We start from the raw sequence: 27,169 nt of genomic DNA, 5'->3' as shown, positions 1-27,169 counted from the left end.
ACCCCTGGGCGGGACTGGGGGTCTGGGGAGAACAGACAAGCCGAGAAGGATGTGCTCCGTGGACTGTGGCCTCCCTGAGTCTCCCCAGGCCACAGAGGCTCAAGGCCGCACTCTTGCCCACAGACCTCTGGCAGCCCCATGACAGAATACAGAGCCACAGGACAAGGTCCCAGGTCTCTGCATAGCACCCTCCAGGGCGCCAGAGGCTGCAACGGGCAGTGACTTAGCCACGCACCAGGGGTTGCCTGCACAGAGGCCTCCGACATCAGTTTCCTCTCTCATCCCTCTCGAAAGCTGAGAGGTGACAGGGTCTGGGGTCTAGCCGGCTGAGCCGACCTTGACACACAGGAGACGGAGGAGGAGGGCCACCAGAGCTCCCGTCACACATCAGACCTCAAATGGGTTCTTGGGTTAAAGACTCGGGCGGCAACCTTCCTGGAGTCCCCAGTTTGGGCATTCCACAGACCTGGAATATGTGGGACCATAGGAGGGGCTGGGTTTTGAGTCCTCGTACCCCCTGAAAGCTGTGTGACTCTGGAAAAAGTGCTCAGTGTCTCTGAGTCTCCGTTTCTCTACTTCACAGGATTACTGGATTAACACAGCACAGCTTTTGGAGAGAACGTCGGGGTCCAGCTCTCCCCCTGGACAAGGTTTCGCTTAATTGCTTACTTATAAGAAAAGTAATCGTTTCTTTGGCCTTCTTTATTTCCTAGAAAAATCTCCAGTTTAGAAATACCGCGGAACTGAGCACTCAGGGATCCAAATTCTAATTTAGACACCGCTAACTGGGACTACATCACCCCACCTGCTGACCTCTGTCTGAGATGCTTCGTCTCATCCTTGTATGTTTTGGGGCACTTTCTTCTGGCCACGGACTGAGCACATTTTAGATTATCCTAAGTTAAAAGTGAAACGCCGACCCGGGTCAGGTGGCACCAGGTGGCAGCCCCAGGGCCCGGTCCAGTTGGGACCAGGCTCCCTTGTCTTTGCTGGGCCCTTAAAGATGTGTGAGCTGTGCCACAGGCAGCGTGATCATTCGTGTGAGATGCCCAGGCCAGGGGTCTATGGAGACAGGAAGCAGACCAGCGGCGGCCAGGGGCTGGGCTTGGGCAGGGGGGGCGAGGGGTGGGGACGGGGTCCTCTCTGGGGCGACATTGCTCTAGAATGGGCTGTGGTGACGGCCGCGCGTCTCTGTGAGTAGACAGAAAACCCCTGACCCGTGTACTTTAAGTGGGTGAACCGTATGGTGTGTGAGTCATTTGTCCCCAAAGCTGTAAAAAAGAACAAAGAGAAAGGTGACGAGTTGAGCGCAGGCCCCTCCCCTCTGCAGAAGTCCACTTTTGTAGCGGATCTGGTGCTGGCGTCCCTCCCGACGGAGACCCGGGGGCCCACGCTGAAGGTGAGCGCAAGTCAGAGTCAATGGAGGAGAGCCCCGTGCCGTCCAGGAGCGCGGGGGAATGGGTCGAACGGACGATCCGCCCCCCTCACACCAGTGTGGTAAGACTTTCCCAGTTCGAGTTTCCCCCTGACTCCTTGTGCCTGAAGAGCAGACTGGTGAGGGGGTATGGTGAGACCACTCAGTTCTCTCCCCCTCCCCATCTGGTGACCAGACACACGGGGCAGGGACATTCCTGCGACATCTGCAGGCAGGGCGGCTCCCAGGGGGAGAAGAGAGTTCTAGGTCAGAAGAAAAAGGTGTTTCCAACGTCACTCATCATCAGGGAAGGACAAATCAAAACCACACTGAGATACCACCTCGCACCTGTCAGAACGGCTAACATGAACAACTGAGGCAACAACAGATGTTGGCGAGGATGCGGAGAGAGAGGATCTCTCTTGCACTGCTGGTGGGAATGCAAGCTGGTGCAGCCGCTCTGGAAAACAGTATGGAGGGTCCTCAAAACACTAAAAACAGAACTACCCTACGACCCAGCAATTGCACTACTAGGCATTTATCCACGGGATACAGGTGTGCTGTTTCGAAGGGACACGTGCACCCCCATGTTGATAGCAGCACCATCGACAATAGCCAAAGTATGGAAAGAGCCCAAATGTCCATCGATGGATGAATGGATAAGGAAGATGTGGTACATATATATACAACAGAGTATTACTTGGCAATGAAAAAGGATGAAATCTTGCCATTTGCAACTACGTGGATGGAACTGGAGGGTATTATGCTCAGCGAAATTAGTCAGAGAAAGACAAATATCATATGGCCTCACTCATGTGAAGACTTTAAGAGACAAAACAGATGAACGTAAGGGAAGGGAAGCAAAAATAATCTAAAAACAGGGAGGGGGACAAAACAGAAGAGACTCATAAACATGGAGAACAAACTGAGGGTTATGGGAGGGGTCGGGGGAGGGGGAGGGGCTAAATGTGCGAGGGGCACCGAAGAGGGCACTTTTGGGGATGGGCACTGGGTGTTATACGTAGGGGATGAATTGTTGGGTTCTGCTCCTGAAATCATTATTGCACTATATGCTAACTGGGATGTAACTTAAAAAGAAATAATAATAGTACTAATAAAATTAAATTAAAAAAAGGAAGAAGAAAAAGGAGCCTCACCAGGGACGTGGCAGAGAAGGGGAAGTAGCCCGAGGTTCCCCGGTGGGCCAGGAGGGCCTCCCCGGGCTGCCACCAGGCCTGCCCACATCCCCAGAGGCACTGTGCACACAATATCACCGTGTGCAGGGAGCAGAGCACGGCAGAGGCACCGTCTCGGAGAAGCCGGCTGCCTCTCCTGCCCGCCAGCCGAGTACCCTGGAGGCTGGGTACTTGTCTGGGCCTAAAGGGGGACACTCCTCGGGGTTCCGTGTGGTCAGCTGTGGCCTACAGGATGCTGGCAGGTGCAGGAAGAGCTGGGGTCCCCTTCGGAGCCCCGGAGGGCCTGCCGATGAATGTCTTTCAGCCGGTCCTGGAGCTGCTGTGTGTGTGGGGGGCTCTGCTCGTGTCCGACAGCTTGAGACAAGGCCTTACAACAGCCCTCCAGCCGCGTCTGGACTGAGCTGATGGAGGGCTGGGTGGGCGGGGCGAGGCAGAACCGTGGGGGGCCGACCCCGGGGCGCTCAGACACCCTGAGGTCAGAGAGGGGCCGGGGCGGGAGACTCCAAGGGGAGGCTGGTGTCACAGGAGTCCCGTTCTGCTGAATGTCCCGTCCTGGGGGAGGTGGGCCCGGGTGCCCGCGGGAGCTTGGGTGGGTGTGAGGCGGGCCACGCAGGGAGGCCCATGGGGACCCCCGGCTCCCCATTCTCAGCGCCTTTCGTGACTCGGCCCCAGGTCTGAGAAGGGCTGCAAACCTACTGGGCTTTCATTCTGAATTAAGGTGTGAGCAGATTCAAAACTCCTCCAAATAGGCGTTCTCTGGAAACAGATCTGATCGTGCCATCCCTCTGCGTAAGGGGTCCCCGTCCCGGCAGGGAAACCTTCCCCGCGGAGCCCTGGGATGGCCCCGGGGGGGGGGGGGTTGAGACCCAGAGTTAGGACAAATCACACACGTGTCAGGGTCCCTATGATGACTCTTTCACGGCATCTACGCTAAGATTGTCAGGGAAAATGCCCGGTTACTGCTATTTCTGGGTGGTACGGTTACGGCTGTTCCTCGTCCCTCTGTTCACACATCTCACGAAGGTGATCTCCTGGCCACGCTGTGCAGCCGCAGATGAGACTCTATTCTTGGCAAAAACTTGCTTTGACGGATTAATATGGCTTAACTGTGCTGATGATGACAACACAGAAATGAGCCCTTCACGGCAATCCTGTCTCAGAAGAGTTTGCACAAGCGGCAGGGAATGCATCTTCCACACGGGTCCCAGGGGCTATTCTGCTCCCGTACCAGCGGGGAGGGCGTCGTCGGGGGCTGAGCGCAGGAGGTGAAGGGCAGCCTAGGCCTGGGCTCACGGGACGTCCCCGCCAGGCTGAGGCTGCTGCCCCGGGGGACCTCGGGAGTCAGCGTCCCCAGGTAGAGGAAGGAACCGATTCTCCCTGGGCTGTGTCCACACCATGGCCGGTGGGGCGGGGGGCCTACCATATTCAGAGGCCCTGCAGAGATCTGGACAGGATGGGTTTGGGGTGTTGATGTCTTCTAAACAGAATGTGTCTTCAAACAGGATGTGTTTGGGGTGTTCTGTCTTCTAAACAGAACAGGGGCGCCAGGGTGGCTCAGTCGGTTTGAGCGTCTGACTCTTGATTTCAGCTCAGGTCATGATCCCAGGGTCATGGGATAGAGCCCCGCAGTGCTGGGGGATCTGTGCTGAATACAGAGCCTTCTTAAGATTCCTTCTCTCTTTCTCTGTCTTTCTCTCTCTCTGCACCTCTGCTCCTCTCCCCTGCTTATGCTCTCTCTCTCTTCAAAAAGAATAATCATCAAACACCCAGAAATGCACCTTACACATAGTAGGTACCCATTTATCTTTGTTGAAAGAATATCCTTGTAAAATAGACACTGTCATTCTTTCTGTGCAGAGAGGACAGAGCTACAGAAGGGCTCGGGCACCCCCGGAGCGCAGTCCCTACCTGCAAAGGACCTACAGTCAAGGCCAGGGGAAGACAGAGGAGCAAGTATGCCCAGTGGAGGCTTCTCAGTGGAGGGAGTATCTGGGCAGGGTTTTCAAGTGTCAATAGGGTTTGCTGGACGAAGAAAAGGAAGAAGGCATTCCAGGCTACAGGACGGCGTGGGAAGGGGGGCAGTCCAAAAAGGATGGGATGTGCTCTGCCTCTCCAGCCTGCTCCCCACCAGAGACCGTGCATTGTTCTCTCTCGTCCTCCCCACGAGGCCCAGGCACCGATTTTTATCATCTTGTTTCCTTTTTCACCAGAGGCACCGACTGACAGAGGCACCTGGCCGGAGGCTGCAGCCCTGTGCTGCTCTAACTCCAGACCGCTCCCCACTCCCCCGCTGGGGAAGGCCCGGGTGCGGGTGGCGGTGGTGAGCTCCCCAGGGAGCGAGGAGAGGCAAGTCTGCGAGGCGCCGAGCAGCCCGTCTCTCAGGCCAGGCCCCCGTAGCACACCATCTGTCCAGCCTCAGAGACACGGGCCTGCGTGCTGCCCGTATCTCCCGGTGGCCAAGCGGGACAGCCTCCGCTGGCATTCACGGGACGGGCACCCCTGGGACAGCAGGACCGGGCTGGAGCTCACGACATCTGGGCGGTGGCCCCGGCCCACCCCCACCGGGGGTGCGCTCCCCGGTCCTACGTGCCGGCCTGTCTACTCAGCAGGTGTCTGCTCACTTTCCTGCACCTCGGCCACGGCCATGAGAGTGTGCCGGGGCCGGTCCCGGGAGGAGGAGGCCAGATACAGGGAGCAGACCACCCCTGAAATCAACCAACCCCCACATTTGTGAGGGGGCCCTGCCAAGGAGCACAGAGCGCGTGGCTGAGCCCAGCCCGGAGCTGAAGAATGCAGGATTGTCGCTGGCCGCTTGTTACGCAGCCATGTGGCGCTAAGTGCTGACTGATGCATCTTCCGTCTCCAACCTCCAGCTAAGCCTCCAGTAAAGCAAGGGGCTCCCCTGGCCCCTCTCCGCGACGCCCAGAGAAGCCCGTGGTTCCCGTCTCTCAGACGGGGCCCTCCCCGGGACGCCCAGGGCCCCTTCAGGGACGACTTGTGCCCACCCCGAGGAGGGTGTGGGACGGGAGAGGGACTCACAGGCTCACAGTTGGTTGGTTTTCCGTTCATGTCTGTGCTGGGTGGCCTCAAGCGGTCCCAGTCGCGGCCCTTGTTGTAGGTTATAAGTGTCACCACCTTCCCATTGGTTTTTTGGTTTGCCAGGAAGACTCCTTTCACCCCTCGGACCTGGGACAGCAAAACGAGAAAAGTCATGAACACCTGCCCGGAGCCCTCTGACAACAGAGCGTCCACCGTGCGCCAGCCTCTCGCCGAGAGCTCTGCCCGCGGGGCCTCACTTCTCACCCACAGCTGAGGCTGACCGGGCACGCTCCGGAGGTGAGGGGGGCCCAGGGGGCAAGGACCCAAGACCGTGGCCCGAGCTTCGACCGGAAGCCAGTTCTGTCCGACCCCAAAGCCTGGCTGCTTCCCAGCCCCGGACACCAGCCATCAGACAGTGAGCAGAGCTTGGGTCTTACCACACCTGTGTGTCACTGTCACCCCATCTCCACCCCAGAGCTCCTGATTCGGAGCCCTGCCTCTCTCCCACTGGGCCCGCAGGGCCTGGGCCAATGCCCCTGCTCTGGGCATTCCCCCGGCCTCCCTCTGCTCAGCCCCACACGGAAATGCCAGGGGGTGAGGATGGGGGTCTGTGCTCAGCCCTCCCGCCCCGGCCAGGGGCTCCAGTTCCCCTTGTCCCCTTTCTCAGAGTCTCCAGAGAGCCCATGCACTGGCCCAGACACACCCAACAGTCGGCTACTGATTTGGCCCATAAGGAAGGTCAAATATCAGTAATCACCTACAGTCAGTCTCCTGGCCGCACAGAGACGGCCTCTCCCCAAAAGTTCCTTGCACACGGGGTCTCGGCCCACGGCTACGGAGACCCCACACCCCGGCCCGGCGGGGTTCCTTGGAGCCTCCCGTGTGCCTGGGGCTGTTTCTGCCCATACGTGTGCAGGACATCGGTCTTTCTCAAGGCAAGCCTGAGAAAACGGAGCCTCGGGGAGGCCGAGGAATACATTTATGTTGCAGTCACGACACACAGTTAGTGCGCGTCTTGTCTGTGGCGGGAGCTCGGTGTGAACCCCCCACAATCCCCAGGGTCGGCGCTCCCCCACCCCAGTGCACAGGCCCACCAGGTGCCCCACGCGTGGGGAGGACACAGGAGGAACGACAGACGAGCGAGTGGCGGATGCACCTCCCGCCCCTGCTGTGAGAGTGACACAGGCTGAGGGGCTCAAAATAACTTCATCAGGTCTCGGTTGTGGAGGTCGGAAGTCCAACACGCGTCTCCCTGGGCTAACGTCAAGGTGGCGGTGTGGCCGGGCTGGCTCCTCCCGGAGGCTCTGGGTGAGAATCAAGAATCGTGTCCGGGCTTTTCCCGCTTCCGGACGTCCCTGCTCTCCGCCTCCAGAGCTGGCGGTGCGGCGTCCCTGCGGCCTGCACCCACGATCACACGGGTCTCTCTGACCCTCCTCTTCCGTGCCCCCTTTTTGGGGACCCTTGTGATCGCAGCCCCACCAACCTTAACTGCCCCTGTGCCTTGCGTGTCCGCTGCTCGTGGCGAGACGGGTGTCCGGCCCTCGTTCCACAGACGAAGCTTCGGGGCCGGCTCTCCTGCAGCGGGGGCCCAGGGCGTGCGGACCACAGCCCCTTCTCCCGCACACGGTGCCGGCTCTCTGCCTCCCGGAGGCCCAGTGCTGTGTGCAGAGGCCTCCCCCAACACCCTGAGGGCAGATCGCACGCGGACCTGGCCAGCGCTGGCTTGCTTCCTTCTGGAATCTCTCTGTCCTATCCCGCTGGTCTCCACGAGAATGCCCAGCAGTAAACAGCACGGAAACCTCACGTCCCCAAGACGGCAGATGGCAGGGCCGGGCCGGGCCCGCCCCAGGCTGGGTCTGAACAGACCAGCACCGGCTCCCAAAAGCGACGTGTCCACACCTGCGCCCTCTTCCGGGAACGACTCACTCCCGGGGTGGCTGTAAGGACCCACCACAAACAGGGGGGCTTAACCTAACAGAAATCTGTTCCCCCACTGTCTGGAAGCCGGAAGCCCAAAACCGAGGTGTGGGAGGGGCTGCGCTCCCTCCAGAGCCTCCAGGGGAGGACCTTCCCTTGTCCCTTCCAGCTTCTGGTGGCTCCCGGTGCCCCGGGCTTGTGTCCACATCTCTTCAACCTCTTCCCTGTCTTCACGTTGTCGCCTTTCTGGGCCCGTATCTCCTCTTCTGTCCCCAAAGGACATTCGTCACCGGATCTGGGGCCCAGCTGGACAATCCAGTGTGGTCTCGTCTCAAGGGCCTTCACTCAATGACAGCTGCAAAGACCCCTTTTCTAGATGGGGTCTCGGTCACACGTTCCAGGGACTGACATGGCCATATAGTTTTGGGGTCCCCATTCAGCCCGCTACAAATGGCTGCCCCCCCAACTATGGGCAGGGCTCTTCAGGGACAGGGATAAGACTGGGATCCCCTGAACCCCGTTCCTAGCCCAGCACAGAGACACCTTGGGACGGGACAGGCCATGGAGCGTGCCCCTGTCTGTGGCCCCCTGGCCCTGGTCGCCCTCCCCCTGCCACCGTCACTCGTGCTCTCTCCCCCAGCCGGCTGGGATGTGCAGCAGCTGTGAAGACGCCTTGCAGAACCGGGTCTGGGGGGAGCCCAGCGGCCTCCCTGGAGGCTCTGCAGGGGAGGGGCCTGGGGGGGGGGGGCTCCTGCAAGTAGCTTCTAGCAAGTGGCAGTGGGCCTGGGCTGTGTTCCTCTGAGTCCTCTAGTGGGGATGTGAACCCTGACGAATGATTACAGTCATTACTTTCTCGGGGAAAATGGTTCCGTGCTGCTTGCTAACAGCTCAGAGGTGAATGCTGAGCCTTGGGTCTCTCTGGGAGGCCGCTTCCCAGGCCGAGAAACCCGACTGCCTGCCCCAGGCTCCCGCTGGCTCGCTGGCTCGAAGCGGGGACGCCCTCAGCCCTGCAGGCCTGGCAGGCCCACCGTCCAGCAGTTACTGTAATTGGGGCACTTCTCACGGGCGGGGGCTCCCCGAGGGCAAGGAAAGGAGGGAGAGCGAGAAGGTGAAAGACGGAGCAAGGGCGTGCTAGCTAGGAGTTTGGGACCAAGCGTGGGTGGACAGGCCCGGGCTGGTTCCGGATTCCTTGCTGATTCCCGGGTCTGTGCGGGCAGGTCGCTGACCTTCTCTGAGCTTCGGGCTCCTGACCTGGAAATGGGCTGAGTGACCCCCTGCCCAGCTCCGGTGTGGACTAGAGCAGAGGAGGGGACCGGCCGTGAGAGGCCGTCCAGGCGGGGAACAGCGTGACTGACGTCTGTGGCATCCAGGCACAGAATGCGATAGTGCAGGGTTGAGGCCCCCCACGTGGGAGCCAGGAGCCCCCGCTCAGAGCCTCCGATCGGCCTCGGTGTCAGGGGACAGCAAGTGCAGGGGGAGACAGCTGAGGAGAGACCCGAGGGAGTGCACAGGGGGAGAGGCAGGGAGGCGGGGATGCTCGGGGGCTGAGAGGGAGCAGGAGTCCCAGGATCTGTCCCTCAGGCCAAACCCCGCCCTGCATGGGCGCCCGCCGGGAATGGCTTTACGGACGGCGGCCTGCGATTGCGTCCGTGATGAGAACCACGAACGCTGTTCCCCAATCAGCAAAATATCCCTCCCCAAAGCATCCTTCTTCTCTGTTAGGAGACCTGTATTACAAAGAAGTCATACCCCATTATTGGATTTTTAATTTCATCAGAAAGAGTAAGTCTGTCTCCTGCTCTAAACGCACCTACGTAGCATCTTCCTGGCCTGCGAAGCCTCAAATATCTGGTGCTTTACACTTTGCAGATATATCTGCAGACCTGAGATAGAGCATTAGTGATGGGGTGGGAGTAGGAGGGAAAAAGAGGGGAGGGGAGATGAGGGGAGGGAGGGGAGGGGAGAGGGGAGGGGGAGGGGAGAGGAGAGGGGGAGGGGAAGGGGAGAGGAAGAGAGGGGAGGGGAGAGGAGGGGAGATGAGAGGAGGGGAGGGGAGGAGAGAAGAGAGGGGGAGGGGGCGGAGTGGAGGGGAGGGGAGGGGAGAGGACGGGAGGGGAGAGGAGGGGAGGGGAGGAGAGAAGAGAGAAGGGGAGAGGAGGGAAGGGGAGGGGAGGGAAGGGGAGGGGAGGGAAGGGGAGAGAAGTGGAGAGGAGAGGGGGGAGAGAAGGGGAGGGGAGAGGAGGGGAGGGAAGTGGAGAGGAGAGGAGGGAGGGGAGTTGGAGGGGAAGGTAGGGGAGAGGAGGGAAGAAGAGTGGAGGAGACGGGAGGGGAGGGGAGGGAAAAGAGGGGAGGGGAGGGAAGAGAAGGGGAGGGGAGGGGAGAGGAGGGGAGGGGAGGGAACGAGGATGGGGTGACAACTAACACCCAGCGCCCCCGGGTCCCGCCCTGGCGCCCACCTCGAGGATGTCGATGAGCACGCTGTCCTCGGCCTGCCGGGAGCTGCGCACGTCCTCCAGGACGAGCGAGTAGTGCACGCCGCGCGTGTCCGACTGGTACAGGTTGTAGGTGTCCGTCTGGTGCCACTCCTGAACTGCCACAAACACCTGGCTCTCGTCCGTGCTGATGATCTGCAGATCCTGGGGACGCGGCGGGGGAGAGCGCAGGTCAGCGGTGCAGAGGGGAGGTGGGTGTGTGGGAGTTAGCCTGAGGGAAGGGCAGGTCTGGGGTGCCGGGCATGGCTCTCTGGGAGCCATGCCGACCTAGGCCTCCAACCTGCTGCTGCCCTCAGCTCTGTGACCTTGGTCCGCCCCCGGGTCTCCGTCTTCCCACCTGCAAAATGGGGGTGATGTTCCAGCCCTCCGGACTGGCTCGTGGGAGGGATGCCCACAGGGGGGCTGTCTGCCCGTCTCTCCCTGCCATGCACGCTTGCACCCCCAGACGTCGGGAAGCACCCCGAGGGGTCACCTCTGCGAGGCAGGGGATGGGCCTCCCCTCCCCCAGGCCCATCCTGAGGGTCGGACCAGTCATCCGTTGGTTCCTTCACTCAGCACATGTTCACAAGGCGCCGTTCATAAGGACCATAAGGTGCTGGTCCAGGCACTCGGGCTCAGCGGGGAGCCACGGGCGGGCTCTGCCCTCGGGAACACTCCCCCCTGCAGTGGGAGGACTGGGTTAAGTCACTCCCCAGTCCTCTCGAGGCTCAGCTCCAGGTTTTACAATTCAGAAGCAAAACAAAACCCACTGACGTAAGAAGGAAGAGAAAGGGACCCAGGGCCACCCTTGGCTCCGCTTTTCTTCTCTCTCCCGGCCAGCGCCCAGTCCTGCGTGGGAGCCCCGTGAAAAGGGCCATTTCAAAGCCATAACAAGCTTTTACTCCCCGGCGGGTGCCGTTCCTTCCCTTTTATCACTCTGACTTTCATTACCCTGCTGGCAGTGCGGCTGCCCGGCTCTGCCGACGGGCGGATGAGGCCGGGTGAGGCCAGCCAGCTCCTGCAGAGGCGAGGCCGACCCCTCCGCCCCCGCCCAGTTTGGGGGTACACTTCTCTCTACGCCTTCTCATCTGCTATCAGGGCCGGCATAGACAGAGGAAGCTGGTTTCTCTAAGAACGGACGGAGTCCCTGTTCGTCCACGGTAGACGTGGCCTCCAGTGAGAGACAAGATCTGGCCGCCCGGGGTAGGACGCAGGGCTGATGGCCCCCTGCCTGCCCTCCCCACGCAGCCCCCGAGAAGGGGCTTTGCAGAAAGGGGAGGCAGCGCTGTGAAGCATCGGGAGGTCCCCGGCAGCATGAGCTGGGGCCCTTTGTCTACACCGGAAATCTAACACGCGGAAATGACTGGAACCAAGAAGCTCGTCACCAGGCAGGGAGCGTCCGTGACACGGGACAGTAGGGTGGCGGGGCACAGGGACGGACACACGCAGGACCCGGCACTACAAGCAAGTGGACTGCTGCTCCCGCCTCCTGCCTCCCTTCCCCCATCTGTCGGCTCGCGGCCACAGGCCGAGCTGCACTGTGTCCACGGGGTTTGCGCAATCCGCCGCCCCAGTGGGGAAGGTGTTCCACGGGCCAGCGCTGCTGGGCCGTGCTCAGGCGGTGCCGGTGGCGATCACGTGGTAAGCGACCGACATCTGCTGTGGCATTAATCCCAACCTCGTCTCCTCTGCACCTGGGTAAGCGCATTTGGGGGAATGCTTACTATGATCTGGGAAACAAAGAAAAACGTAGGAAGTGGCCAGAAGTTGCCAGCAATGCCGTCCCTAGAGAGACCTGATCCCACCATTTAAAAATGTTCACTTTGGGGTGCCTGGGGGGCTCAGTCGGTTGAGCGTCCGACTTCGGCTCGGGTCATGATCTCACAGTTTGTGAGTTCGAGTCCCGCGTCAGGCTCTGTGCTGACAGCTCGGAGCCTGGAGCCCGCTTCGGATTCTGAGTCTCCCTCTCTCTGCCCCTTCCCCAGCTCACACTCTGTCTCTCTGTCAAAAATAAACATTTACAAAAATTTTTAAACAAAAATAAAAACGTTCACTTTCAGGCCTTTTCCCACGTGTGATTCATAGATTTTTCTTCCCACGTGCAGTGTGCAGCTCTTTCACCTTATACGGGGAGATTTCCCTCCGTCATTCGAATTAAGCATACACACTTTTTGATGACGGCATATTATCGTCATTGTGGGCGTACCATGTTTCACCGAAGCATTTCCCCACTGGCGAGCCATTGGCGTCTCCAACATTATGTGCAGGACAGTCGTCAACATCCCTAGACATGGGTCTCCGCCTCTCGGATCACATCCTGAACATAAATTCTAAGGGGAAATTGTTGCATTGGAGAGTAGGAACGTTTTTAAAGCTCTTACACACGTTCCATGACGGTCTGAGAGTTTATACGAATTCCTTCCCCACCGGCCTGGCTAAAAGGATGCTCGTTTCACGCCATGCATGCCGATATTGAGAATGGTCTTTTAAAAAAATCTTTGCTGATTAGAGACTATGAAAAAAGACCAGAGAGAAGAGATAAAAAAAAATATGCAGTGTTTGCTCACATCTGGATTTATGTTATTCTATCTCTGAAAAGAAAAGTTAGGAGCCAGAGAGACATGTGTTGACTCCATTTTCAAAAAAAGGACGCGAAAAACAATCAGTTCTATGTACACATCTGTAGACGTGTTTGTAGATACATGTAGATGTGTCTGTCTCTGTATTTGTACGGCCTGGAGAGAGACGTGGAAGGAAATACCAAAGTCGCCAATATTTGTTACCGGGTAGAATTAGGCTTGGTTGCATGTGACAGAAACTAGAAAAGAAAAGTTGGTTCAAACAAGCCAGCTCCTTCCTCCCCCATGTAAAAAAGTCTGCAGGTGCATGGTCTGTTATGGAAGTTCTAACATGTCACCAGGGACAGAGGCTCCTCCTGGGTCATCATCCTGCTGTCCCACGACATGGCCCTCGTCCTCATGGTTCGCGATGATGGTCAGAGTTGCGGCCATGCGAGCAGCAGGAAGGAGGAAGGAAAGAGGGAGACAGAGGCTTGCCTTTAGAGGGGGGCTCTGAGAAGTCTCCCACGGCAACCCCACTTCCGTATGTGGCGGCCAGACGTTAGAGACGTGACCACGTGTTCGCTGCAAGGGGAGCTGGGAAATGTGGTCTTGTGCTGGGAAGCAATGTACCAGCTAAAAGTGGGGGGTTGTTAAAGCAGAGGCTCAGGGGAAGAATGGATACTGAGAAGTCTCTACGGGTTATACACCTGTTACCTTGAGGGACAAAGAGGCAAGACTGTCGTGGAAACAGGGAATGGGGAGGCCAGAAGGTAGAAACAGCATATATGCCTGTAGTGTTTCTTTAAATGGCTTCCCTGCCCCCTCTCGGTCCCCTGTCCTTCTGGGACACCCACACACATACGTTGGTCACTTGCTGCTGTCCCACTGGTGTGCCTTTCCTCAACCCATCTTCCTCCCTCTCCCTCAGACTCCGTAACGTCAACGGTCCTACCTGGGAGTCTTCCTTCTGTCTGTTCAAACCTCCCTCCAAGCCACCTCGTGAATTTTGCATTTCCAATGTTGTCCCTCCTAGCCACAGAATTTATTTTTGGTTCCTTTTCATGTTTTCTATTTCTTGGTTATTTCTATTTTGCTCATTTTTACATTGTTTCCTTGACCCGCTTCATGGTTTCCCTCTCTTTGAGCGTCTTTGGGACAATTGTATTAAAGTCTTTGTCTGGTAGGTTTGCCATCTGGTTTCTCAGGGACAGCTTCTGTCGCTTTCTCCTTTGATCGGATCGTACGTTTCTTATGCCTTGTAATTTGTTGTTGTTGAAAACTGGACACTGGAAATTAATAATGTGGTAACTCTGGAAACCAGATTCTCTCCCTTCCTTGGGTTTGGTTTTCTGTTTCTGTACCAGGGATCTGTCGGAGCTAAAAAGTTAAGCTCTTCTCAGATCTTTTGTGAGGCTAAGCCATTCCCCTGGGGCATGCATGGTGACTTTTGTAAACTCCAACAGGCGTGTGGTTGCGTGTGAGTGTCGTAGTCCCTAAATCTCTGCTCCCAAAAGGGGACAAGAGGGGACACAGAAGAGGGTGGGGGCTGGAAGCAGGCTCTGGCCCGCTGCTGGCTGCAGTGACGGCTTCCCACCAGGATGCTGCAGCTCCGTGATGAGAAGCAGCCATCAACTCCCAGCACAGACCCCCAGGATTGGGAGAACGGGGTCCCCATGGCCATCCTGGCTCCCAGTGTCCACGCTGCTCACGCGAGCCCTGCCACGAGGCTGCGGCGGGCGGGGTGGGGGGCTGCTATCACGGAAGAGCCAAAATTGCAGAAATGAGCCCGGATTCACTATCCACACGGTCGCCTGGACGCTGCAAGCCTCCGAACAGACCCCAGAGTTCCAACGCAGCTGCACCACGAGACGCCCCAGGAGCCACCGTCGCCCAAGTGGGAAGACGCAGGGCTGGTGCTTCCGGCCCCTCCCCCAGCCCCCGTGGCCTTCGTTCTTACGCTTCACGCTTTCATTTTATTTTATAAAGGTTATTACAAATAAAAGGATATTTTACTTGGAAGTAAATTTGCATTTGCTTTATGCTTATGAAAGGTTGCACATAACTGATGGTCTTTTGGATTTCTCTCCTCTTGTCTGTTTACAGCCTTTGTCTATTTATTTTTTCTGTTAAGGAAGGTGGTATTTTTTTTTTTTTTAATCATTACAAGTAAATAATTCAAGCAAAGGGTGCTGGCACGCCTAATCAAGCCTGGTCGTCTTTTGTAGTTTCGCAGGCAGGTGAAAGGAGAGTCGTGTGGTACGAGTCACGCCGTTTAAAGTACAAGGAATGTGGAACGAAGGGACACGACACAAAGAATCTGGCCGAGCTCTGTTGAAACCGGTCTATTCCGACTTTGCCAGTGGCAAGGTGGAACCTTTTAGGAAGCAGCCCAGCGACACCAATATTTAAATCCGTTGTCTAGAAGTTCTTCTTAGACTTGAACTTGAGAAAATAAAGATGTACCCGCAGGCACAATAGGTAAGCATTGCCGCCTTGTTGGAAACGACCAAGGGCCCAACCACAGAAATCTGGCTTAAACGAGGTACGGTCTCCTCCAGGGGCAGAGTTCTACAGTCACTGACAGTGGGTCTCCGGCACCATCCCGGGAAAATGTTCATGATATCACATCGGCTGTACACGGAATGCCTGCTCTGATTCAGCTACGCGAAAGTCACTGGGGCATGTGGCCAAGGACTGTAAGAAGAACCAAACAGGGGACAGGGGACAGGATGGGGGACAGGGATGGGGGGCGGGGACCGGGGAAGGGGGACTGGCACAGGGGCTGGGTAACCGGGGAGGGAGCCTCCTCTCTGCTCTAATTTCCATTGTCTTCCTGATGTTTCTACAGCAATTAAAGGGGGGGGGGGAGAAATGGAGTTGGTTTGAGGGGAGGAAACAGACAGGAGCTACAAATGCATCATGAAACAACACAATCTGATTAGGAAATTCCACTGGCCGGTTCTACAGATCGTTGGTGGGAAACCCTGGGGTCTGGTTGCACCCCTGAGTTTGGTGAAGAGGAAACAGCCCTGCTGTCTGTCTGGGCAAAGTGCTCCAAGATGATATGAGGTCTTGACCCCGCGGGGCGCCAGGGGGGCAGGGAGTGCTCCCTGAGGGCAGCCCAGGTCACCCATCATCCTCAACCGCCTGTCACCGGGTCCCGCGCACGGCCCCGAGACAGCGTAGTCAGTGCCCGTGCAAAAGCCACGATGCGAATGGGCGCCTGGTCTCCCCTTGAAACCGATCGCACGGGGGCATGTACGCGTCGCATTTCTGCCGCCCACTTGGGATGCGAGGGCCGTGTCTCCCATCACAGCCTCGTGATTCTTTCCAACGGCCCCCTTTTCCCACAGAAATGGGGAAGAAGGAAGCTAGCAGGTAACGTTACCTTTAAGGTCCTGCGGGGGGACATGAGGACCCCACTGACGACTTTGAGAAACAGGCACTTCATCACCCCCACCCCCTCCCCGGGCAGGCAAGGACTCCGAGGTCCAGGAGGCGCAGCCAGAGCTCAAGGTCACGGAGGTCATGACTTGTGGCGTAGGCTGAGAACTCCTTCACACGTGGCCTGGTTGCTGGTCCAGCCACCCCCGGCCCCGGAGAGGGTCAGAAACCGCCCACAGTCCCAGTGTCACAGGGGAGCAGCGAGGGGCCGGGCATCCACCTAACCCCTCCTTGCCTGCTGTCCCCCTCCCCAACTCCAGGGCACAGGGCCACGACACAGGAGGCTTCTGATGCTGCTGCAGTCCCGGGGGAGGAGGGAGGAAGAGCCTCAGAAGCTGAAAAGGCCCCCTCACTCCCCAGGGACGACACCAACCAACCCATCTGCCCTTAATGAAACCATTAGCCTTTCATTTACGGACTCAGCGAAGCCTGGAGTTAATCTGTGCAACTTGCTCCTTTTCGCTCTTTCTTTTCTTTTCTATTTCCCCCCTTTTCTTTTATCAAGGAGAAGTTTGAAAAAGTTTTCTTATAGCTTAAAAAAAACCCATCTATTTTTCTCATTCATGGCTCAGGAGAGGTGTTCTGGTGCCCCGCGCAGCAAAGCACAGGTGCGGAGGACTTTACAGCAACGCACAGCCCCCAGAGCAAAGATCTCGTCTCCTCACCATCCTCTGCCTTAAGCCAGGCTCCCTCCTGCCCCAGGGCCTTTGCACAAGCCCAGCCCTCCACCTGTGCAGCTTTCCCATGACCTTTAGACTTCAGAGGAAATGTCCCCTCAGGGAAGTCCCCCCACTTCCTCACCCTCTGGAGGCAGGCCTCACAGGGCAGAGCACAGCCTGCAACTATGTTGGACATTTGCCTGTTTCCTCTCTGAAAACCCCACGAGAGCAGGAACTGGGGTATCTGTTCCACAGCTGTAGCATCAGATCCCAGCTTATACTTGATGCTCAATAAATACGCGTGGGAGAGCGGCTGCTCCAGTCTGCGCTTCTAAATTATAAGCACCGAGGATAGAGGTCTGCGAAGCGGGCCATCCGATGTCCTCTGGAGGGAGATGTGGCATGAGGCTGGTCTCAGACTCACAGGGACCTGGGTTGAGACCAGCTTCGGTTTCTTACTAGCTGTGTGACCTCAGACAGGTTACTGAGCCTCTCTGAATGTCAACCAGAGATTTGAAATGGGATGGGAATACCACCAGCGGGGGGGTGGGGGGGCACGGTGGAGTCTGGCCCTGAGGCAGGGCTGGGGGGGCAGGGTCTAGGCCGCCCCCACCCCCCTCCCTGCCTGCCCAGCAAAGGGGAAGGAAGTGGCATTAATTGAGCACCCGTAGGCATACCAGGCGGCTGGAATGCAGAGGTGAGTAGAGCAGAAACTGCCCCGTGCCTGCAAACCCCGGATGAAAGGAGGAGATGGGTGTGGGGGATCCCCAGCTCCCTGAGGTCGGAAGGAGGCCCTAAGACCGGATGGAGCTGGGCGCACGTGAGTCCGGAGCGGACAGCGTGTGAGGAGAGTGGCTGCGGGAGGCACAGCCGCACTGGCAGACGGGGCAGCGCGGGTTGGGACCTGGCCACGGGGCCGGGCGCGGGGGACCCCTCTTACCTGTGGCAGCGCGTACTTTGGAAGCTTCATCAGGACAAACTCGTTGCGACGGTAAGAGACGTAATATTTGGTCCGGTTTGTTGCGGTGGCCTAACGGGACGGAAGAAGACAAACCCAGGGAGCCTTTGCAGTCAAGCCGGGCCACGAGCGGAAGAGTGGGACGCTCTAAATCGCGCGTCAGCTGGCGAGAACGCCCCGTGACTTTGCTCACACCTGCTCTGCGCGAGATGGAAAGACTCGTCCTCATCCTTCAAAGCCCGACCCCCAACGTCCACCCTCTGGGACGTCTTCTCCACCTCCGTCTGTGAGAACCAACCTCTGTCCCCACGCTCTCCCAGCACCCGTTTCCCAAATCCAAGCGACGGAAGGTGGAAGGGGTTCTTTGGCCCAGAACTCCTCTTCGGGAGGGTGCGCGGAGGGCCACCGGGGGGAGGACGAGACTGGCCAAAGGCGAGCTCAAGCCACGAAAGACGACCAGCGAAGCGCGAGGCATGAGCCGCGGAATAGGAGGCAACGCTCGCCGAGGCCGCCCGCTCACGGTGCTCGTTTCCGTCTCGAAGATGAGAAAACCGAGGCACAGAGGTAGTGAGTTGTCTTCCGTGGGAGACGACAGGAGAGCCAGGAAAGGAGAGGCTCTCTAGGGGATGGGGCAAGGAGAAGAGTGGGGGGGGGGTGGGGAGAGGGGCAGGGGGGCAGCCGCCGGACGAGGGCAGAGGGCGGTGGCCGGGGGGACGATGGGTGACATCTACGTCTCACCGTATGTGCGTGCCTGTGGGTGTGCACCCACGCACGTGTGTGAGTGTGAACGTGTGACCCCCCCGGGTGTGTTCACCGTGTGCATGCACGTGGGGGGGTGTCTTCTATGTCTGAGTGAGCACGAGTTGTGTGTGTGTGTGTGTGTGTGTGTGTGTGTGTGCAGGTGTACGTACATGGCAATGCAGGTCACCGCTTAGGAGCATAGGCCACCATGTGTCACTGGCCGGGCTCGAATGCCAGCCCCACCATCTGTAAACCAGGTGGCCTTGGGAGAGTTTTTTTGAGCCTCGGTTTCCCCGCTATAAATGAGGAGGACAGTATCAGAAACTACGCGATGGGGCAGTCATGGGGAGCAGGATCTGGGAAGCATGTGGGGTGGCCCCAAGGCCCCAGGAGGACTCAAAGAGCTACTGGAATTATTATTACTAATCAACAAACTGTAATAGGCTCACAATGTGCAAAGCATCATGACTACAAGGATGAAGAGATTTCTGTAGACAATTCTATCCTGAGGGCAAGGGACTGTGCGGTCTGCGGTGGTCTGGCCCTCAGGGCCCCCAGAGCAGGGAGTATTGGGATGGGGGACGCGTGGAGGTCCTGGGAGCTGAGAGAGAGAGTGTCCTGGGGTGGGAGAGGCCAGGCAGACTTCCTGGAGGAGGAGATAGCACTCTGCTTCCTCAGAAAGAAGAGCCAAGCAGCCCAGAGACAGACCTGCTTAGCAGGTGGGGGAGGACTCTGGAGAGAGTGGCTGAGAGAGGTCGGTGCCCCTTCTCAGAGCCCCGTCTGCCAGCCGCTGAGCTCCCCCGATGGAGCAGAAGGCAGGGCCGGGCTTGGCAGCCCTCTTGGCCTCGAGAAGTTCAGGTTCACTGGGGAGCCCTGTGGGCAGATGCTCAGCCAGCCAGGGCGGGCCAGGCCCATTTCTGCCAGGAGCTGGTGGTGAAGACAGTGGGGTCTTCTGGGGCCCTGGTGCAGAAAGAAGGAGGCCTGCAAACATGGTGACCTTCCTCATCCACCGGCCACGGGGGGAGGGGGCTTGTGGGGCGGGCAGAACCACCAGTATCCCTGAGATGTGAATGCGACTTTTAACCCAGGGAACAGAACACACTAGACACAGCCACATCCTTCATACAGGAGTCTGCCCCCCGCCCCCCGGGTGCCACAGCGTTTCTTCCCCAAATGGCGGGTCACCGGCCACATCCAGCAGGCCCTCTCCCCACGTGAACGCAGCTGGCATCCGTCCCAGGCCTCCAGGCGGCCAGGACCTGTCACGCCCATTTTATGGGTCAGCAAGTAGAGGCTCAGCGGTGGAATGATGGCTCTTCCCAAAGCCAGCCGTGGCACCATTAGGTTCAGACCCCCACCTGTCTGTCCCCTGCAAAGGAACCAGCACCAAGAGCTGCTCAGCACCTCCAGGGGGGACCCAGGAAGCGGACTTTCAGGTTCATCACGTACTTTGTTGGTGGTGAGGGCTGGTGGGAGGGGCCGCCAGGCACCTGCCGGGTCCTCTGAGGACCAAGAAGGCAGGGAAGAGAGTACAGCAGGGGAGGCAGGACTAGCTCAAACCCGCCCAAGATCAGTCTGCAGGGGAGCAGCGTCCCCGCGACCTCCAAGTTGGGGGTTAAGGCAGCTTTTCTGGGCAGCTTTGGAGAAAGATGGGAACCAGAGCAGGACAGGACGGGAGGCGGATGGAAGTCTGCGGCCCCTGATGGCCCGAGCAGGCGCTGGGGGCCGCCAGTGCTCATGGGGCAGGGTGTGCCCCTGTCCCACATCGACAGTGTCACCGGTCACTGGTCAGACCAGGCCACCATGACCGTGAGGAATGGAGACCAAGCCCCAGCTGCAGTCCCGTCCGAGCTCAGGCAGAGCGAACCCCAGGGATGAGCAGGTGCCCCGACTGTGGTGAGCGGGGACTGCTTCTCCCACCTTCCATGTGGCCTGGTGGAGCCCCGCTCCTTACAGATCAGATTTATCCATACGCTCGTGCGCAGCAAGCCCCTGTGTCCTTGTGTGGACGAGGCAGCTGCGGTGAGGGAACGTCCCCGAGACAGGGCAAAGAGGAGGCTGAGTGCGGAGGGAGCCTTGGCATTTATGTCGTGGGGTCCCAGGGGGCAGGACAGGGGCTACCAGATGAGAGTAAAGCCAACGCTTTGTGCCAGAATGAACTTTCTAAAGATCTGAGCTACCCAGGAGGGGGACGGGCTGGTTTTGAAGGAGTGAGCTCCTCATCAGGAGAAGGAATCAAGAAGCGGTATGATCGGTTATTCACTGGAGTTTCTGAATGGTCAGACCACATGGTTCTTAAGGGTGGTCCCAGCCGTGACCTGAGAACCCACCTGTACGGGCAATGACCAGACAGCCCCTATAAGTCCCAAAGTCAGTGGAACCAACAGGAGCAAACTGGGCTTGGGCTCGGGGCCCCCGAGCCGTGGGAGGTTGCTGACGGGCAGGGGCGGGGAGGGGCAGGGAGCAGCATCCCTGCCTCAAGGCTGTGGCTTTGTGGGGCCCTGGTGGGGGGTGCCAGCAGCACGCGGTGAATGAAGTAGCCTCGGAAGGAAAAGAGCCATTTTCTCGCCTCCCGTCCGAGCGACTGTATCTCCCCCAGCGTGGCTGACACTCCATGCCACCTGCTGCCCGTTGGCAGAGGCCCAGCCGCAGCCTTACCTTAAAGAAGATGTAGTCGTCCTGCACGGTCAGAGAACTGTGGTCAATGCGGCCTGGGAACAAAGCCGTCAGCGTCTTGTCGGAGCAGCTGTGGATCTGACAGGTGACATAGCGAAACCCTGCGGGAGATAAGAGCCAGCACTCGGCGCAGGAAACCTCAAACTCCCAGACTCTTGCCGAAGGGCGCGTCAGACACAGCCTCAGACGCGATGCAACGCCGACCCGTTCTTGGCGCCGTCGGATAGCACGGCTGCGGGTTTGGCTTGCGGGTCTGAGTCTCAGGGGGCCCGTCCTGTGGCTGCACCTGCCGCTGAGAGGTGGCCCCTTACGCCTGGCGCGCTTTGCATCCTCCAGACTGTGCTGTTGTGGCCCCATCTTACGGAGGAGGAAACTGAGGCAGAGAGGGAGGTTGGGGAACGTGTCTAAAGCTGGGCCACCCGGCCTGCCGCCAGCTTCTCGTAAGGGACGAGCCACGCCTGCTCCTCTGGGGGGTCGTCTACAGACGCTTTCATGCCACAGTGGCAGAAAACCCGAGGGCCGCCGAGCTGACCCCTGATGGGGAATGTCCGCTGACCCCGGGCTAAAGTCGTGCGGGCGGGTGAGTGCCCACCTTCTGCTCACTGCTTCATGCCATAGTGCACCCCCAACTTAAGTGTCCTAGCCTGCTTCTGTCTCCCTGGGAGAAAGACCTCAGACTGGCCCAGACAGAGAGCCCCAGCCCAGGGGCCTGCGCTGGGCAGGTGCACTCACCCACAGAAGGGCAGCACGGGGCCACGGTGGGCACCCACAGCGCCCATCGTGGCACCGGCCCCCTCCTGCCCCCGGAGCCTCCCCTACCTAAACAGGGGTGCGTGTGGGTGGGACTCAAGTGTCCTTTCTTCCCCTAACCTCAGGCGAACGCTTTCCTCCCTTCGCAAATGCTTACGGTCAGGCAAAATCGAACGCGCACTTTGCCAGGCGGCTGCTGTTTTTATTCCGCATCCTGTTTTCCCAGGGTTTGGGGGTCCCGCGAAGTGGTGCAGGGGGGCCCGAGCCTATGCCGGAGGCGCTCTTTGTTCCAACTTGCGGGGCAGGAGCAGGGTTTAACCGCGGACACCAAAGTGGAGCCCACGAGGGCGTTCCGGGTCATCAGCGCCTTTGGGGCACATCCTGCCACGGCCCTGGTGGCTGGACAGCGTGGACAGGGCCGAGGGGCCGGGCTCGGGGCCAGGAAGACCCCATGCCCGCCTCAGCAGCGGGGTGAACTGGGTTATAGTTGCTCTGCTCCAGCAGAGGTGAGGATTAATGCCAGCCTCCAAGAGTGGGTGGGGGCCCAGGGAGACAGCGGCACAAGGGGGACCCACAGTCAGCCACGGCTGTGCCACTGCCCACCCGCTGCTGAATCCCGTCCACGTCCCCGCCAAATGGGCTGGTCGCTCCCTGCGGGTGGCACTGGATTATTTCCTATCCTGGACTCGCCTGCTGGACACGCGGTGGGAACACTCACCCGGGTCTGACTCGAAGTCACCTCCCAGCTCACACCCCCGTTCTCAGGCTCACACCCTCACCCACTCACCCACTCGCACACCCACTCACTCACAGTGGCCCTGCAGCTGCCCTGGCCGGTGGCATTTGACCATGTGCTTATTCACTCGGCAGATCCGCTGGGGACACAGAGGCGAATCAATCACACCCACCCGGTCCCCACAGAGCTGTGACGGCAGCCCAGGCCCCGAGAAGGTGGCCGGCAGGGAAGGTGGTCCAAGGACAGTAAGAACCCCAAGATGGAGAAATGTGGTCGAATGCTCCCAGTAGGGGCGGGGCCAGTGGGGGGGGGGCCAGCTGGCAAGGCGAGACTGGGGAGTGACCCCCTGGTAGGGGCGGGGCCTGCTGGCAAGGCGAGCCTGGGGAGTGACCTCCTGGTAGGGGCGGGGCCAGCTGGCAAGTTGAGCCTGGGGAGTGACCCCCTGGTAGGGGCGGGGCCAGCTGGCAAGGCGAGCCTGGGGAGTGACCCCCTAGTTCAGACAGGGTGGGTAACGACTAGGGGAGGGACCAGGAGGTCCGGGTGCCATGCCACCGAGCTTGGCTTACTGGACTCTAATGGGGCTCGGAGGCTGGGGCGTGGGTGCCAGGGTCAGGTGGGGGTGGGGGGACACACGTGGTCTTCAGTGGAGGGGACGCCACTCAGGTGACACCAGTTCTGGGGAGTCAGTGGTTGGCTGCTGGGCCAAGGGTTCTCCCTCTCCCCTGGGAGGGCAGGTCGTGGGAAATCATCTCCATGTGACAATGGTGCCCCTCGTCGGGATGCTGGCCTGTCCCTCCTCCCCGCTGCAGGCAGGGCTATCCTGAGAGACAACCACCCCCGTGGCGGGTCAGTCCCCGTGTCACCCTAAGTGAGGCCCGGGGTGTTTTCGGATTTGGGGGTAGAGCATGGTGGGAGCCTGTGACCTTGTGCGTGTGAGCAGCCGGGAACCCCTCTGGGCTTTGTTCTGGGGAAGCCTGACCCCGATCCAGGAAAGAGCTGAGGGTTCGGAAGAGGTTAAGGGACTCAGCAGCGGCTCTGTCCACATCCACCAAGTGCTCGCTCATGACGTCCCGCACTGAGCCCCACATGGGCACTGACCCATTTCACAGACGAGGACACCGAGGGGCCGGGAGGAGAGGGAACGTCCCCGGGGTCATGCCGCTGGCACATGGCGGGCTGGGAGTGGACACCAGTGCTTCTGTTCTCAGCCGGGACTCTCTGTGGCCCGGCTCTGAATCTGCCCCCCGCCCCCACTCCCTGCCGTGTGTCCTACCCAGGGAGCTCCACTGCGTGGCCCTCGCCAGCTCCCACGCCTGTTACACGTGAACCTGTGAGGTCCCCACTCCAAGGGAAACCGGGCAGGAGGGACTCAAGGGCCCCAGCGCCCAGGGGAATGTGGTCGGAGCAGCGACAGGCACTGGGGCGGCGCCCTCTCCACTCTCCTCCCCTCCTTGCTGCTCGGGCCCCATGGCTGGTACAACGTGGACAGCTTCTGTGCTGTCCCCAACCAGGCAAAGGGCAGGGCCGTGGCTTGTTCACCTCTGTGTCCCCAGCAGGGTCAGCACCGGCCTGACCCACAGGGGACTCAAGTACGTGTTGAATAAAGGTCCTCTTGGCTCTGATGTTCCAGAATACCCCATGGTTCTAGAATCTTCCATACTTCTACGGCCAGTGCTCCTCCCTCAGGAGCACAGAGGATCGTTCCCAGAGCATGCAAGGCCCCCGGGGCGCCCTCTGACATGAAGCCGGCTGGGCCGGGCGGCCAGGCCCCTGCCCCACTAAACGGGGATGCTATCGGAAGCCCCCACCTGGCCTCAGCACTCAGCAACGCCAGAGGGGGCGCGCAGAGTGAGCAGGAAACACTCAGTGCTCAGAGGCCGGAACCAATCACCCTCTTAATAGACTTTCCCACTGGAGCAGAGCGCGTGGCTTCAATTTATCCCCAGCTGGAAAACAAGCACACTTAAAGTTACGCCACATCATAACATCTAGAGGTCGGCTGTGCAGGGCCCACCGAGGAACCGAGCAGGGCACACACCTGGTGCAGGCACATCCCCCCGCCCTCCCCTGGCCCCGACTTACCTCCTCCGAGGTCCTGGGTTTCCATGTGGACCAGGTCGGGGTCGGTGTCCACCCCAGACACAGCCCTGGAAGAGAGCGGGCTGGGGTTGGCGCTGGGAATGGGGACCCCAAGCCCCTCTCACGGTGCCTGCGTCAATCCCTGAACCCCAGGTAGCCATGTGGCCCCGGGGGCTGGGGCCACGCTTGCTCTGTGGTCCTCCCCCTGCTCCTGGGGAGGGAGCCAGAACCCAGGGTTCGCTAGGCATCCTTCTTTTTCAAGTACTCTTTGTAGCAGACTCTCCTTTACCAAAGACGCTCACGTTCCTTGTATCTGTGGTGTTGTTTTGTTTTGTTTTGATGATCAAAACCCCCCTAGGAGGCTGGGCAGGCCTTGGGAGCAGCAGGGGCCCGACGAGCTGACTCTAGCCGTTAGAGCACAGACGTCGGGCCAATACGACTATTAAAAATCCAGCCGCCAGAACGACCCTTCTCGTGGACACTCACCTTTCCCAGTGAGCAAAGTGAGAGTCAGCACAGGGAGTCCCTTCCCGCGGCCACTCCACCCAGCAGGCTGCCTTCCCTGTGGCCCCCTCTGGGCCACCGAGCTGTCCTCCGTGGAAGAAGCACTGGGTCTCCGGCAGCCCCTTCCCCAGCGCTGGTGAGCGCCACGCCCCCCCCCTCCAAGCTGGTCCCTTCCAGTTCCCAGCCTGCCTCCCAGCTCCAGGGTCCAGGGGTCCCCAGGTGCACAGGGAGAGTCCACAGAGGGTCTGAGGGCCAGGCACCCCACAGAGGCTCCGTGGCACAAGCCAGCGGGGCGTCCCCTGCAGTCCACTGATGTTGCAAACCATGGGCTCCAGCATCCGTCACTCTGCCCCTAAATACTATTTCAAGGTGAGGTTTGCTTTAGGCTTTTGTGCAGAGACCACTTGTGAGCTCGGAGGACCAAGGTCTCCTGCCCAACATTTCTCTCTCTTTTCTGAGTCAAGTGACGCTGTTCCCTTCTCCAGGGTCACCGACAGGTCCTCGGGCCCTCAGCCGGGCAGCTGGGATTTTAGCCTTACAAGCCTGCACCTGCAAAGTGCAGTAATGATAGCAGCTCATTCACGCTCTCCCTCCCTCCCTCCTTCATTCACCCCTCCCTCCCTCATTCACTCACTCACTGATTCATATCCTCCCTCCTTCATTCACTCACACTTATTCATTCATTCATTCCCTCACTCTTTCCCTCACTCATTTACTCACTCCTCACTGTCTCCCTCCCTCATTCATTCCCGTACATACTCATTCACTCATTCATTCATTCACTCACTCACTCCATCACTAATTCGGTCACTCACTCATTCACTCACTCACCAGCGCACCCCTGCACTGACTCACTCTCCTACTCAGTCTGTGAGTCCCACTCACTCACCTGCCTTCTCCACTGAGTGGCACCCCCACCACCCTCCCGTGCCCCCTGGCTCTCCCATTGGAGCACCCCATCCCCAAGCCCCAGGCCCTGGACCAGGCAAGGGCCCAGTGGGTTGAGGTCATGGGTTCTGGCGACCACGCGAGGCTGCATGCACGTCACCTCAGACACAGCCTGGCTCCCTGCAGGGAGGGCCAACCCTGTTTGTTGAGGTCCCCAAAACTGGTATGTGGGAAGGTCTTTGGTCCGCTGCCTAGAAACAGCAGCCATGTGAGATGACCCAGGGGCAGGCAGGTGCGTGGAGAATACCTCGGGGACACGGGGGGTTGGTCCGCACTCCTACGGACGTCACGGGAAGCCTAACGCAGACGGTTCCTGTAAACCGTCACAGGCGCCACACCAGGCCCGTGGCGGGAAGGGCTGTCTTCTCCCTTCTGCCTCCCTCCACCACAGAGGCCCTGCCGCCTGTCCCACCCCCCCGGGCAGGTGCCGAGCTGGCGGAGGAGGAAGGCTGAGACTTTGTGAGTCAGCTCGGGCCTGAGCAGAGAAGCAGACATGGGAAGTCCACGAAGCACAGCGGCCAACGGCATGGCCGCTGGCCGCAGGCGGAGGGCTCCTTGCCGGCAACGTGGTCCAGGACACGTGCCCTAGCCTCTCCGGGCCTCAGTTTCCCCCTCTGTCACGTGAGGGGAAGACAGTCAGGGTCTGTGTTCTCACTTGACACGATGGCGCATTCGGTCTGCTACCTGGTAGATGGTCAGCATCCACAACGTGGCAAGTCCACAACGTGGCTGCTACGACCTCGCTCCGCGGCCGCGGAGGCCACGGGGAGGGCAACACACAGGTGCCCATGGTGGGCGCAGGACTCAGCGGGCCTCCCGCCCCTGGACTGTGCCTGCCGGGGGCCCCACGGCCAAGCTGATGAGCTCGCTCGCCGGGTAGCCTCCCAAAGCATGAAGGGGTCCCAGCCTCAGACGGAAGGCGGGCGTCGGCCGTCCCGCTGTCGGTTCGAGGACAAAGCGCGTCTTAGAAATGCTGGCAAAACAGCATTCTTCTCGGCTTACGAGAGGGGGGGCTTCTGCCTGTCACCACATTCCGGGAAAGGTTCCTGGGCCCCAGCGGCCAAGCGTCTGGCCCG

At 59.5% G+C, this 27,169-nt stretch overlaps 1 protein-coding gene across 1 annotated transcript in view; it reads right to left on the bottom strand.

The window, feature by feature from the left end:
- The window catches only part of SORCS2 (sortilin related VPS10 domain containing receptor 2), a 452,598-nt gene that overhangs the window by 43,966 nt on the left and 381,463 nt on the right, over positions 1 to 27,169 (bottom strand). The window contains exons 6-10 of the mRNA XM_053217627.1: positions 24,645 to 24,709; positions 21,059 to 21,177; positions 17,642 to 17,731; positions 10,023 to 10,202; positions 5,650 to 5,796 (exon numbers count right to left, since the gene is read on the bottom strand). Of these exons, the coding sequence (XP_053073602.1) occupies positions 5,650 to 5,796; positions 10,023 to 10,202; positions 17,642 to 17,731; positions 21,059 to 21,177; positions 24,645 to 24,709 (601 nt within the window). The remainder of the gene's footprint in view (positions 1 to 5,649; positions 5,797 to 10,022; positions 10,203 to 17,641; positions 17,732 to 21,058; positions 21,178 to 24,644; positions 24,710 to 27,169) is intronic.

This window comes from Acinonyx jubatus, chromosome B1 (genome assembly GCF_027475565.1).
Source record: "Acinonyx jubatus isolate Ajub_Pintada_27869175 chromosome B1, VMU_Ajub_asm_v1.0, whole genome shotgun sequence".
Lineage (NCBI taxonomy): Eukaryota > Metazoa > Chordata > Mammalia > Carnivora > Felidae > Acinonyx > Acinonyx jubatus.
Note: the sequence above shows the minus strand (reverse complement) of the source record. Positions and strands in the feature narration are given on the sequence as shown.